Source organism: Lipophrys pholis (assembly GCF_963383615.2).
Source record: "Lipophrys pholis genome assembly, chromosome: 19".
In the NCBI taxonomy this organism is placed as follows: domain Eukaryota; kingdom Metazoa; phylum Chordata; class Actinopteri; order Blenniiformes; family Blenniidae; genus Lipophrys; species Lipophrys pholis.
Genome location: NC_137647.1, coordinates 14098894 through 14113980, shown reverse-complemented (window position 1 = coordinate 14113980; position 15087 = coordinate 14098894). Strand labels below are relative to the sequence as shown.

The 15087-nt window shown below is 44.8% G+C and overlaps 1 protein-coding gene across 1 annotated transcript in view; it reads left to right on the top strand.

Annotated features, from left to right (window-relative positions):
• The window catches only part of bahcc1a (BAH domain and coiled-coil containing 1a), a 65639-nt gene that overhangs the window by 21579 nt on the left and 28973 nt on the right, over positions 1–15087 (top strand). The window contains exon 3 of the mRNA XM_080488452.1: positions 9507–9685. Within this exon, the coding sequence (XP_080344578.1) occupies positions 9507–9685 (179 nt within the window). The remainder of the gene's footprint in view (positions 1–9506; positions 9686–15087) is intronic.

The following is a 15087-nucleotide window of genomic DNA, read 5'->3' as shown; positions in this document are numbered from 1 at the left end:
AAAATAATGTTTATGGGCTCAAGCAGCACTGAAATCATTTTCCATATCAGTGCAACTGCATGGGCCCTGTGGGGGAGTAAATCTGATTTTCTCCTCCCCGTGCCAATGGGAAACATCATGGGAAAGAAAACAGATTGGATTGTTAGAGAGATGGCCTGACGCAGCTGTGGGCGGCTCTTTTTTGTGTTTGGGTGCACTGCTGTGTGTGTGTGTGCTAGTCTTAGTGTGCATGTGTGTGTGTGTGTGTCTGTGCGTACATGCGTGTGTGTATGAGACTATATTATAAGAGAGGACGACAGAAACAACTAAAGAAGTGAAGATATCGCAGAGAATATAAAAAATGGAAATGCTGATGCTGGCGTGTGTGTGTCTGCGTGTGTGTGTGTGTGTGTGTGTGTGTGTGTGTGTGTGTGTGTGTGTGTGTGTGTGTGTGTGTGTGTGTGTGTGTGTGTGTGTGTGTGTGTGTGTGTGTGTGTGTGTGTGTGTATGTGTGTGTGTGTGTGTGAGAGAGAGAGAGAGAGATACTGAGAAGGATGAGCCTCTCTATGGTAATCACAATTTCATGCCTCAGGAACATCGAGGAGAGATACAACAAACTACGCTCAAATGCTGTAACGTAACAATGGCTCAGTTAACAAGCACCATCGCTAAAGTTTCTACACACTGAAAAACCAGTGCGCCAAGAGAGGTGTGTAGCTGCCCTGCGCACAAAAAGCAAGGTGATTCGGCAACTGTGAGCTCGCAAATAAATTTACAAACCTTTTTTTCCTCACTCCTTAAGAAACACTTGCATTTTCTGCACTTAACCAATAGACGAAAATCAGTTGGTTTTAGTTGGTCGCATGGAGGGGAATTCAATAATGTAAAATGCTGACGGAAATAACAATATGATGCTTGGAGAGAAAACACTTCATAATAAAATTCCTTTCCAATGAAAACTGGTGTAATATACAGACTTCCTGTTACATCATGAACATTCAGGTTCTTGGATAAAAGACAGAATGAGAGAAACTGAAAACAATATGTGCTGATTATGTGTTGTGACATGACTTTTCTTGTGAGTGCTGTGAAATCTGTGTTGAGGGAATGAGTATTTGTACATATGTGTGGGTGGGTGGGTGTAAAAGGAAGGTAATGGGCCTTGAGCTCATTTGTCCTGGCCTGGTGCTGCTGCTCTGAGTCTATCCTCCCACCTTCTGTTGTCGAGGTCTGGAATGTCTGCTTGTTCTCCACAGATGAGTCCAGTGACTCAGCAACGACTTTATGTAGATCGCAGCGTGTAGACCTAAACACAGGTTGCATGTTCATGTTTTACCTCAGTTGACTCTTCTTTGTTTGTAACCTTCACCGCAGACTTTATCATTTGAGAATCGACAATGCAGTTATTCCTGCTCTCGTGTTTACCCGCACTGCTTAACTCTCATAACCAGCCCCTACGCTTACAGTCGTACTGTTTCTTAAATGGCACACTTCCTGGTCTGCTTCCCAAGAAAAGAAAGAAAGAAAAAAAAAAAAACACAATAAAGGAGCTAAGTCCTCTTTATTTACTGTGCTCATAAAACACCTCTTCAGCAGGAACCTTTCCAGACAGTGCTATCTCATCCTGTCGGCCAGCCGCTGGCCCCTGCACCAGATTTGGCACCGAAATGATGGGGCTGGAGATGAACTTCCCATTTCGTCAATGATATCTCTCTCTGAAAATTAAGCTTTATGAATGATTAATACTGGTGGTGAAACTGGGGGGCTTTAGGAGGCTGGTTAGGTACAATGGAACTTTGTGGTACCTTCTTGGCCACATCATGAAAAGCTGAGGAGAACTAGATGTAGCCAACACACAGTTCAGTTGATCTTCAGTTCTTTGATTCACAATTTAGTTGAAACCTCAGTTTAATAAAAACATAAATAGGTGGGAGTGGTGGGGCAGGGTATGGATATGTTTCTTTTCCCTGCATACTACTTTTCCAGGTTTTTACAAGAAGTAATGATGAAAAAGGAATGGGTGTAGTTTAATATATATATATATATATATATATATGTATATATTCATTTTCCAACTGTATTTAATGTGAACGTGATTTAGTGAACAATCATTAAGTGTGAAAGGCAGCTGAAGACGTACATGCCCACTCATTTCCTCACTTAAGTTGAAACCTCTAACTACATGCCTCCAATAATGATTTTCTTCAAGATTTAGGAAGGCAGAATGAGTTTTTAAACCAAAAATCCTTTAAATCGGTGTTTCCCTGTTCATGTTCAAAAGAGCTGATCCCAGCTGACTTTTGCACAGGTTGCTGGTTCAAAAGCTTTATGCCAATAAAGAGAATAGATGGAGAGAAGTATACAGTGGTGGATGTGTAGTCTCTTACCTTATTTGACCCCACCTAGAACCTAATATTGAACCGCTCATTCTTTAGTACTGCAACCTTTAATGATCTATTGTTGTTTTCAGGCTCCATGCCAAGCTACAATGAGCCAGTTGGGTTAATTAGTGTAGGATTAGACTCTCCTACCTCTATCATGTGGATTGATATGCTGTATAAACAGCTGGTTGTCGTCACCAAGTCACTTTTTTTTTTTTCTTTGCATTGTATCGCTGCAAAAAACAAACAAAAAAAAAACTCTGTCATCACTTCAGTAGTGAATGAGTGGCTGACACTGAAGCCACTTTGCAAACACATGCTGTCAACTTCGGCGAAACGACCACCATACGGACACACACACACACACACACACACACACACACACACACACACACACACACACACACACACACACACACACACACACACACACACACACACACACACGCACACACACACGGAGGCGCGCATATGCTCAGCAACCCACACTCCCACACGCTCTCCACTTCTCTTTCACTTTGAAAGTTTCTCACAGTTGCTCACACTCTTATCTACACTTCTACTCTCAACTCTCACCCCTCTCCCCCCCCCCCCCCCCCCCCCGCCCCCCCTCTGGATGTTACCCTGGATGAAAGAGTCTCTCTCGCTCTCTTCCTCCATCCATCCCTCCAACTGCCTCTCCTGCTCCCTTCCCACTCTTCCCACCCCCGCGCTGACCACATCCACTAAACTCACTCCACAGGCACGCAGTGTGGAGAGTGTCGGAGGCGTGCGCTGCTGGCACTTTCCCCCACCTCTGCACTGGGCCCGGCTCCAGGCCTGCTCGCTCTCTCCCTCTCTCGCTCGCTCTGACTCCAGCTCTCAAGATCAGACCAGCCTCCTGGTGGTGATGCCTACTCCCTCTTTCCCGCCATTCAGCCACCCACCATCCCGACAAGAAAAAGCCAGGGAGGGAGTTTGTGAAGCAGGGGGCAAAACATCCCTCTTGCTACAGTTGTTTCCCAAGTGAAGAGGAATTTGGCTACCAGTTGTGCTAATGTTTTCAAGATGCCTTTGACTGTTTGAAGGAAATCCCCCCACTTTAGTAGCCATTTCAAATTCCTTCTGCGTTTTATTGTGAGGAAGTAGGCGCTGGGTTAGTCAGCGGCCCTCCAGGGTTGCGAGTACAGTCTGTCTGGGGCTGGCGGTGTGTACAGCTGCCCAATCCAGCTCAGGATCTGTGTGCCGTTGAAGGGTCAAAAACTTGGTGTGTTTATGAGTGAGCGTGTGTGTGTGTGTGTGGAAAGTCTGGCTGGCTGCTTTTTTTATGAATTCCTGGGCAGAACATGGAGCTGTATTGGTAGGAAAGTCTGATGAGAAGGACACTGGATTGGGAGTGAAGCATCCTGCTCAATATGTTTTTACTTGGTAAGTCAATATTCAGATGTCTATTTCATTGTTGTTTTTGTTCTGTAATTTTACTGTGATGTTCCTTCTTAAAACGTCAAAAATGCTCTGAGAGCCAAACCATTGCGATTCACAGCTGAAGATAGTACATACTAATGGCTTAAATAATAAAGAAAAAAAAAGGCTATCAAAAGTGAAGTCACGGCTTAAAACATGTTTTCGGATCTTATTTTCAAGTGGAGCTGCCATATGCCAGATGCTATGCTGCTCTTGGAAAACTGTGTGTTTCCTTTTAAATTACATTCTTGTTATTGTCTTCACGAGGAAAGGACATGACACAAGAAGAGGATATGAGCTATAATTATTCAGGGTGTGCTGAGGCATGTTACTGACCACTCACTTTGCAGCCTCAACTGTATTGGACTCATGGACGTTTTCCCTCTGTGTGAATTGAAGTGAGGGTGTGTATGTCTGTGCGCTTCTATTCCGTAGCATAGTCATTCTTCCTCCAGCCTCTCCTCTCTGGCGCTTGCTGATCATTGAGATGGGGAGAGCAGGTTGATGCAGTCACACCTGCAATTTTCTCCCTGTCTCTCTTCTTCTCTTGTCACCATCACTCTCACCTCTCATTGCCTGTCTGGTGTCCTTTGTCGAGACAATATGTCCATCCGTCCCTTCAGGCTGGTGTCGGCAAATAAGAGAGCTGATCACCACATCGGCTCATTTATCAAGAGCAGGCAGGAAAATATGAGGCATATTGAAACACATCTACTACATTGAAGTACAGCCGTGTGTGTGTGCATGTGTTTGTGCGTGTGTTTGTCCGTGTGTTTGTGTGTGTGTTTGTAAATAGGATACATTTGGATCTAATTCCCACAATTGGAAAGTAGAGCATGTTGTGTATTTTTGTGTGAGCTTGTTGTCTTCCCGGGTTCTTCATAACATCCTTACTTGGTCCTCATTAAGAGGATTTCCTATACATCCTATTGTTGAATCACTCCTTGTTAGGACACCAAAAAAACATTCACTCATTCACTCTCAAATTAATGCCGGACAACTTTGACCACAGAGCAGCTTAGTGACCGAAGCAGGTCAAACATGATGAGTTCTCTCCCTTTCTGCTGCAGTTTAATTGAAGACAGACTAATATCCAGAGAAAGAGGTGTGCGTGTGTGTGTGTGTGTGTGTGTGTGTGTGTGTGTGTGTGTGTGTGTGTGTGTGTGTGTGTGTGTGTGTGTGTGTGTGTGTGTGTGTGTGTGTGTGTGTGTGTGTGTTTTTCCAATTTAGCTGTGGTTTCAAGGTAGGTTGGGAGGACTGTTGTTGCTGAGCAGCACACTGACCAACTGCATCTGCCCACTGCTGTTGTAACGGCTTGTATTCAGCTTCCTTGCCTCAAGCGCTGTTTCTGTTTCGTTCCCATGACAACTGGGCCCTCATTCTCCCTGCTCCGCCTCCCCGCCTGCTGCTCACTCCGTGCTGTCCTCAGGGGCCTCTGCTTGGGCCCACATCGCTGTGTGTGCAAACGCTCACATGAGTGTTTCTGTAGTCGTGCACAAAGTTGGTCTCCTTCACCCTGCACGCCCACGCTGGAGCCAAACAGTAGCACCCGTTAACACCTCCACTTCCAGAGGTGCTGCAATATTTCTGTTTGTTTTTGTGTTTGTACATTTAGACCTATTTGAAGATAATTGTGTGAGTGAGGGTGTCAGGGTGGGATGTTTAGATGTCAGTAAAGGAGGTGGGGTTGCCCCATCCCAGTGTTCCCCACTCCTTTAATTCCCTAATAGGATTAATCTCCATCGCTGTCAGGGATCGGCGCCGATTAGGATGCACATGACCCGATTTTCTTAAGAGCCCATACAAGTGCACTGCTGGCACCACTTAAGAACTGGAGAAATAAATAAACATGGTTTTTGAAAAACACACCGGCATTAAAAAAAATTATTACTTTTACAAGGAGCTGGCGTAGTTGAGGCAGACTTCCTGGATCCATGTCACCATTTAATAAGCTACTAAAAAAACAATTATGCCGAGTCCAGCACTGATGCTGTCATTCATCTGACCTTCGCTCCACTTGTTCTTCCATGCTTGGGTTGGCACCCAAACTGGAACTGCCCCAACACCAAAGCAGGCCAGCTCACTTTTATAACCTGTGTACTTTTTCACCGACACCTCAGATTCATAAGGATTTCAATGGGTTCATGGAGGGCGTCTTCTTAGCACTGAGTGAGTGCGGTTGGACTTAACTGGCTTGAAAAAAGTTTGGGACAGCTGCAGAAGAAATGCATCTATCCATTCATCTTGTGTAGCACATTTTCCAGTTCAGGGTCGGGGATCTGTCATGGGGCAAACATGGAGAGACAGACAACCAGACATACTCACAATTTCACTGGTGGGCCATTTAGAGTGATCAGTTAACCTGGAGATAATTTATGCTCATATAGGGGGAACATGCAAACTTCACACAGAAAGGCCACCAAGTGGATCTTACTACGAGGCAAGACTACACTACACTGTCCGCGCAGAGTATAACTTTCAGCTGGACACAAGCAGCAGACATAACACAGAGAGAAGGGTCATTTACTTTGACTGACAGTCTACAGAGTCAGCAAACTGCCAATGTGACAAAGGTGAAAGCTGCTTCTTCATTACGTGCCTGCTATAGTTGAGCTTGGACCAGTGCTTGAGTCTTTCTCCCAGTACAGATGTCATGGTCGAACTGGACCACAGGGAGGTTTGACGGTGCTGGGTTGTGGGAAGAATGTAATGTATGACCTGATCCAAGACCCTCCAGTCTCCTCCCCCTCCCAACACCAGCTTAAAATTCAAACTTCTCCTTGCTTGGCATCTAGACATCCCTCTTTTGATTGTATTGTTCTTCTTTGCTTGTGTTTCTGGTTGAGACTCTCTCTTTTCTTGGTGTGTTAAGAGGGGCTTCGCAGCCTCTCTCTGTCACTCTCTCTCTCTCTCTCTCTCTCTCTCTCTCTCTCTCTCTCTCTGAGGAAAGGCTGTTAATAATGCAGGAGGATTAGCTGATTTATGTGAGCCGGAGGCACCGAGGAAAGCTGGGGTTCCTGGGGGCGACAGGCAGAAAGAGAGGAGGGGTGGCAATGAGTGTGCAGTGTGCAGGGCGGTGGCATACAGGAGCCCTAGGTGTCTGGATGATGGGGGTTGGATGTGTGCCTGGTAAGTATGCTGGCCAAAATACACCCCCACCCCCCCTCAACTGGCCCCGACCCCCACCCTGAACTCCAGAGCGGTGCCAGGAGTGCTCCACAGGGACGGGGTGATAGGAGGTGGCGGCAGAAAGGGAAGGAGGAGAAGAGTGCCTGGAAAACAACTGATACTGTACGATGTTACCAGGCGACTCCAGAATGCCTCCCATTATCATGCACAATATTGTTGCTACAAAAGCCCTACCAGCGTGGTTTGCATGTCATTATAAGTCTACCTTACTTCTTATGTCTGCCTAATTTTGTATGTTTATATGTTTACATTTTTTATTTTTATCCCTTGGGATTCAACTGAAGCACATTTTTTCTCATACATTTTTTACAATGACCCTATTTTTGTGGTCTCCTTAACAGGGGCAGAGCTTCCATGGTGGCACAGAGGGGCCACCTGTAATGTAATTGACCACCCCATGTGCTCCCTGTGTAGTCATGGTTTCTTAGTAATGCAGTGCAGAGGCGCCACCCATCGTGGCATTCTGAAAAGCAAATAAAACTTTAACTTGTAAGCAATTTGAACAGGGACTGTAAACCTAAACTTGTGTCCTTAATTTCAAAATAATAAATGTCAAAACTGACAATTTTACAGTACAGTTGTTCTTGTGGCTTTTAAGGACATGTCCAGACTAATATTAATCTTTGCAAAATTGAACAATCAATGAGCGTATTTTCACATATTAAATAGCTAAAATATGAATTTGACACTCATGATTGCCTTCATTTGTTATCACTTCTAGGTCGTCCCCTAAGGCCCTTTGCAAAAACAGCTGGAATTGCACCTGTTCAACATGTCTGTGATAGACCAACATGTCGGCATGCTTTTGCCCAAAATTGTTTAAAGAAGTTTTTTGGAGAAAGAGTGCACCAACTTTGGGGATTGTTGGAGATTTCCACCTGTCTGGGTCTGTAGCACAAGGTGTGACGGGGCATTTTTTTCGTATTTCTCCGTGGAAATGTGTTTTCATGGCTATCTCTTTGTGTACGTGTGAGCGCGTGCACCTCTGCATGCTCCCGTGCTCTGACCTATGAGCCACAGGCTATTGGGTGCAGAGCGAGAGGCAGACTGATGGGTTTATCCCTCCTGTCTGCCCAGAGGATATGCTCACTCTGCGCCTGGCTGATTAAGACTTCCACACAATCGTTCTCACACTCCCAGAAGAAAAAAAAAAAAAAAAAAAAGATCGATTCACATTTGAACTGATTCATGCTTAAAGAAATCAAATCACACACAGCATTCCCTGTCAGATCAGCTCGTCAGAAGGCAGATAATGAATTTTTACCATGTCGGTCTCCTCGTGTTTTCACAGCAAGTTTGGTGTGTACAATATACGGTGTGCTGATGTGTGCGTCTGCGGAAGTACGTGTATGTGCGCTCTCATCCCGGCACTTTCATACATATGCATGAGACTTCACGGTGGTGTGACTTGGGGGAAATGAATGTGCAAAGAGCCGGGCACCCGGGCCCCTCACTCAAGTGCACTGGCGGGCGCGTAATGGGAATGCAATTTAAGCAGTGGTTAATCAGTGTGTTTTCTCCAGCTTGCCCAGCAATGCATAATAGACAATCAGCCCCCAGTCACACGGGCGTTGCTACAAATGGTCAATTACTCATCATAGTCTTGTTAAACACACAGTTCAGCCAGCCAGGGACAGATTGCTCTGCTGGTGCCATCATTATGGTAAAGAACAAAGCAAAGCAATACTATGTGTCGGAAAGAAACAGGGACAGAAGCAGGCAAAGAAGAGACAATGAGGATTTGGAAGTGGCGTCCACATGGCGTATTTCTGCTCATCAAAACGGGACAGAAGAAGGAAAGAGGGCAGAGGAAGCGGCTATTGTAAGAAAGCAGAGGGAGGAAGGAAAGGAACGAAACGCTGAAATGGAACCAAAGAAGAAAGACGGCCACAGGATTGTCAAGAGTCACGCAGAGAAAAACGCAAGACTGAAAGAAAAAGAGACAGAGAGGAGGTGAAATGGAGCAAAGCAATAAAAGAGATTGAGGGCATGAAAGTGAAAGATGGAGAGCACAAGATAATGGAGGGAGGGAGAGAAATTGAGAAAGGGACACTGGGGAGCAGGAGCAAAAGTGTGTGAGAGCGAGAGGGAGAGAGCCTGAGAAAGTGTGTACTCAGCTGTGAGATGAGACCTCTGTCTGCCCATGGGGAGAGGCGGTGTGAGGGGAGAGAAGACAAGGGGAGAGGACTCTGCTGACAGTGAGGGGGAGGAGAGTCTCTCTCTCTCACACACACACACTCACACACACACACACACACACACACACACACACACACACACACACACACACACACACACACACACACACACTCTCTCTCCTCCTTGGGCAGTGATCAAATCTGCCATGGCTTAATGATTCCACCCAAATAGCCGATGAGCTCCACCTTTCCACTTCTACTCTGACATCTAACGCAGTGTTTATTGCTATTTTCTACTGATCGTGTTGTGTGTAAAGTCATCTAACTTTAACCATGTTTTCTCTCCTTACCTTTGTCCCTGTTGGAATGTAGGCAGTGGATTGATGGGCAATTCCTCCGCCTCCTTCATGGGGACCTTTCTGGCCAGTAGTCTGGGTTCCCCCCCTTCCCACCCGTCTCACCCCTCCCGGCCGCCCTCCTCGCCCTCTTCACCCTCCTTCCGAGGCGGGCCCCACTCCAGCGCCTCGCAAATCTGGTTCCCCCATTCACATGAAGGTACCTCAAATCACACAAACACACACACACTCCCTCATCCCTTCAAACAACTGCATCGACTGGTTGAACCGACTTTGGTGTCTTGGCGGTTTAGGGGGGTGGCAGGGCCTTGCAGGGTGTATTGTTGCTCTGATATTGTATATTTCGGGTCCGTGTTGGATTTCCACCACAGCACAGCTTGTAATCGTCTAGCAAGAGCTGGGCTCCCGCCCTTTTATTTGTGCACCAAAATAGGTTTGGGCCCGGCATGTTATGGTGCCATGGTTTCTGGACACGGACGCAGGGTCAAAAGTTCAGCTGAGGAATCTTGCGGTATTCGATTCACGTCAGCAGGAATGTCACTCAAGGCTCCCTGAAGCTGCACATGTGAATGTGGGCCAGTAAAAAAGTTGCAGTGATTGCAGAGCTTTCAGCTGGTGTCTCCATCTCAGCTTAATAGGGTGGTTTCCACCCAACGCTCGGCAATACAAAACCTCACCACACACGTACTACTGTCAGGCAAATCCAAAAACAACACACGCACATACACACACACGCACACACATCAAGTTCACCACCTCACATTCCTACAGCCAGGAAGTCAGATGAGGATAAATCCGGGAGCTTAATCTGGTCGGGTATTTTGGGAATTGACATGAACAGGATGACAGGTAAATGTAGGAGCCATCAACCCCCCTGATATATTAATGTGAGGTCTGCTCTCCTGAGACCTCGCCTCTGTCACATTAAAATATACATGTTCATAATCTCCTACTAATTACATGGCGTGATGGCGACCCAGTGTCATCCTGTGCACCGCAGCCTTTGAAATTGACGGACTCCTGTTATTTCAGCCCTCGATTATTTTTTTCTTTCTAAGAATAGCCCAGCTGTTAGTTAATGGAGGGGAAAAAAAACTGGGGGCTGACTACGCCAGTCGGGGAGAGTTTGTTATTTGTTGTCACTGATCAGTAGTGCCCTGCTTGCGTGAGACGTGGCTGAGGCCGATTGGGAGCATTGCAGCTGAGGCTGTTGAGTCTGTGAAGCCACTGGATGCCTCACAGCAACTCCCTGAGTCACTGGACAGCTGATGCACGAGTGAGAAAAGGTGAAACAAGTCAGCCAGAAACATTTTCACTCCAGACTCATTTTGTAAGCATCAATGTTTCTTTTACCTCATACTTTCAAGGGTTCATTGTCAAACACTTTCTTCTTGTGGAAAAGTAAAATAATATTAAGAATGATGATGATAATGCCAAGCCTAATAAAAGTAATGGAGGTGATTATGACTGGGATTATTACTCAGTTGGCAATGGAGGCCATTATCTCTATTGCAGTTTAATTGCATATAACACACTAAGAGCATGATTGAATCCAGACTGTTCATCAACCACATTCAGCTGTTCCCTCCTCAAGATAATTGCATATTGTCTTTTTCCTGTTTTGCATAAAAAGCAAGTCATCAAAATGAGCGGCACAATTACCCAGACTCTCGCCTCCTCTCTCCGGGTGTCAGCAGAACCCCACCAGCAGCAGAGGAGGCACTGGCGTGTGTGTGTGCATGTGTGTATGTGTGAGTGTGTGCATTAGTGTCTTACTTGTAACCTCAAAGATATGCTCCTGATTTTTTTTTCTCCCCTCTCTCCAAGTGTGTTTTTAAAGTGGCTGCTTACATGCAAATGGAAGCCTCGGAGTTTGAATTTGCATTCAAAAACTCACTTATGATTGTCTTGTTTCTGCCATATACCTGTCACTATGCAGAAAGTCTTTGCTGCATGTTACTAAACTTTAATCCTTTACATTTCAAATTGAATTGAATAATTCAGAGGTCACTGACTGGATGAATTAAAAAAAACAACACATTTTCTATATGATAATTATCATACACATTTAAAAATATGATATATTAGGGATAAAAGCAAGTCAATTAATGATGGTACTTTTGGGTTTTCCTCCTCGGGGGGTGCAAAGTTAGTGCAAAGGTTAGACATGTTTAATACACTTTTGAAAATACACCTGCAAATCATCTCGTAATGATAAAAAAAAAAAACAGGTTCTAAATATAGTTTTCATTCTGTTAAGTGCAATAGTGCATTAAAGGAAGCAGGAATTGAATATCAAAAACTTCATTTTTATAAGTCATTTGCAAACCTAAGAATACACCCGACGGGAATGAACAACAAAAATAAATATTTATGAAGCAGTGATCCCTAGAGTGATTGAATAAATAATTTTGACATGGAGCGACTTATTTGGTTTTGTTTGTTTATTATAAGACTGCAAGTCATAAATTAGAAGCTGATTGACACAATGATAAATGCTGCGTAATGGTAATCTGCTTGAAGACGGTCCAATCCTTGAACCGTCGTTTTTAGGCAAACATCCACATCAATAGATATCTCCCCCATTTTCTTCACAAAAATTACCCTATCACTTTATAAATCATATTAACGCGCACGTGTGTGTGTGTGTGTGTGTGTGTGTGTGTGTGTGTGTGTGTGTGTGTGTGTGTGTGTGTGTGTGTGTGTGTGTGCGTGCGTGCGTGCGTGTGTGTGTGTGCGACCTGGACTCCACCTGGAAGCGAGAGTGCAGACTATTACAATTACATCACTGTGGAGTCCTGTAAAAGCTAAAACAACAACATCTAAGCCAGGGATTGTCAGAGTGTGAGAAGACGAGCTCCCACCTCTCTCCAAGCTTGAACCACAACTGTCAGTCTCCTTCAGCATGTTTATCATATCATAAGATTTTATTGTTATTGGCTGTTGGGATCCAATGGACATATAAGGCCATAAGTATTTGATATATATATATATGTACTTCGTTGTGCAAAAGCATAGTATAAGTGAACAGTGAAGTGGAACAAATAACAAATTATTATTTTATAATAATACATAGTAACAAATTGTAAGTAGTAACAAATGTGACTCAAAATCAATTTTTTGTTGCGGTTGGAGACAAAAGGCCCCCCTGAAACAAACAAACAAATAAAGACTAATAGATTAAAAAATTAAGAAAAATATAGAAAATAAAAAAAAATTCATTAATCCCTGTCTTTTCTTCTAAAGGCATTAAAAGGTTCATATTTTTTCTCTGATATAGCTACAATACCGTATTTTCTGGAAGTGTTTATTTTAATTAAAAAATTTAAGATTTTACCATGCTAAAATGTCAGAATTAAAATTTTATCTCAAAAATGAAAAAGAGAAGTTGTTTGATTAACTGTGTTTTCCGAACACAGCGTCGGCACTTGTACTGTATGCACTGCGTGTCATCTTCGCCGAGTTGATATGTGGGCTCCATGCTACAAAGATAAAGAAAGACAGGCATTGTCAAATAATTGTGGGTACAAAATAACCAAGAAATAGTTAAAAAAAAAAAAAACAACAACAGAAAACGACCATATGCTGAGTAGTGACTACTTCAATAAATATAAAATGACTTTCATAACACCTGGATAAAAATGGATTAGGCCCACTGAGCTTGTGAAAGATTTATTTTCAGGTTTGGAACTATTTGAGTAAACCCCTCTGGATCAACCGAGTGGAAAAATCAAAAAGAAAAAAGCAAATATAGAAGAAAAAATACAGGCTCCTCAGAGGCCCAAGGCCAGCTGGCTGTAGTCCAAATGACTTCGTACATTATGCCACAAACAATCGCTGTCTCATATCTCTGTCCACACATATAGACACACATGCATGCACACACACAATTGCCGGCGTACACCTGTCTAATCCACTTCTGTTTGATACGCCTTTCCAAGCCTATCTTCAGTTGTCCATCTTTCCTTGCTGTTGCTGGCTGTTCCTTTTGTAGGATTTAAGCTGCTTCCCCCAACCCCCTCCAACTCTCCTCTTCCACACTCCTGCCTCTGTCATTCTCTCTCTCTCTCTCTCTCTCTCTCTCTCTCTCTCTCTCTCTCTCTCTCTCTCTCTCTCTCTCTCTTGTGCCAGCCTGCATCCCTTCCTTTCAATTAGTCAAACCTGACGAGATCCACCAGTGTACTGCCCCTCCTCCGCCAAACATCTCTCGTCTCCTCTCTGCTTCTCCTCCCTTTCTGTGTCTTGATGGTTCTGTCACTTTTTTCTCAATTAGCGGACCTGACAGGCAGCTCAGGCTGCCCCTCCTCTCCTCTTGGTCTTCCTCTGCCATGCTCTCCCTGTTTCTCCCCCTCTGTCCTTCTATCTCTTCATCTCTGTAATGTTACAGCCATTCCGAAAAAAAGGAAAATATAGCATTCTCATTCACATTATCAAAAAGAGCCACTCCTGAGTGATTGAATGGGCCTCTATCATCAGAGCAGGTGTTTAAGGAGCCCACATAAATGGAGAGATGATGATTTTGTTTGAGCAACGAAATGCTTTCGTCCGCCTTCTATGCAGCTTTAATTCTCCTCTGCCTCTAGGTGCTATTCTATATGTAGCCCTCTTCTTTGTCCTCTATCTCGGCCTGTGTGTCTCAGCCCGCCACGCTGTGAGAAATACCTTCAGAACTTCTGGAAATCCCTCCCTGGGATGCGGCACTGTTTGTTCTGCCTCTCGCCCCTGCTCTCCTCGTGGAAAGAAGGGCGTGCGCTGTGAACTCCCCCTCTGTCATTCACTTGCTGATGCGAAAGAGCGCAGGGCTGCTGTGCAGTCAGCAGACTGCACTAAGACCCAGCTCACGTCGCCTGCAGCAGCAGCAGCAGAAGCAGCAGCTTCCCTTGTCCTGGGCAGATTAATGGCTGAATGGGCTCTGCCGTGCCCAGCAGTCCCCCTCTTGCCGCCCCAATGGAGAGCATGCTGAAACTGAGCGGGCTGGCATTATCGGGCACAGCCAGACCACACTGTGAAAAGGGATTACGCCGTCAATCGTCACGCTCACAAACAACATGCTGCCGCAGAAAAAAAAAAAAAAAAGGCCCTCTCCCAGCTTGGATAAAGACTGCCAAACAGCTCTCTGCTTTTTCTCTCTCCCAAAATCAGAGAGAAACGTCTTGCTTAAACAAAGGATGCCCCCCCCCCCCTTTCGGTGGATGAATTGGCATAAATGTGTGCGCTTATTAATCATGACGGCAAAGAAACAAAAAGATTTTAAAAAGGGGGGGAAGGGAAAAAAGAGTAAGGGAGGTAGAAAATAGGTGAAAGAAATATAAAGAAAGCACAAGTGAGAGTATGTAATTATCACCCCATTGCCCTCCTCAGAAAGCAGCACCTCCTGTGTTATTGCAAGGCTGTTTGCCCTCTCTGTGCATTTCATTAATTAAGATGGGAGGATGCAGAGGCCGCACTGAGACGAGGTCATTAAGCCCACCACAACACTCCTCCCTCCCCAGAGCCGGCTCACAGCACCGGCCTCATTGTTCCAGTGGCAGAAAGTGAGACATTCAACACTCAAAGCTGCTGTAAAAATCCTCCCCACACACACACAAACACACACACACA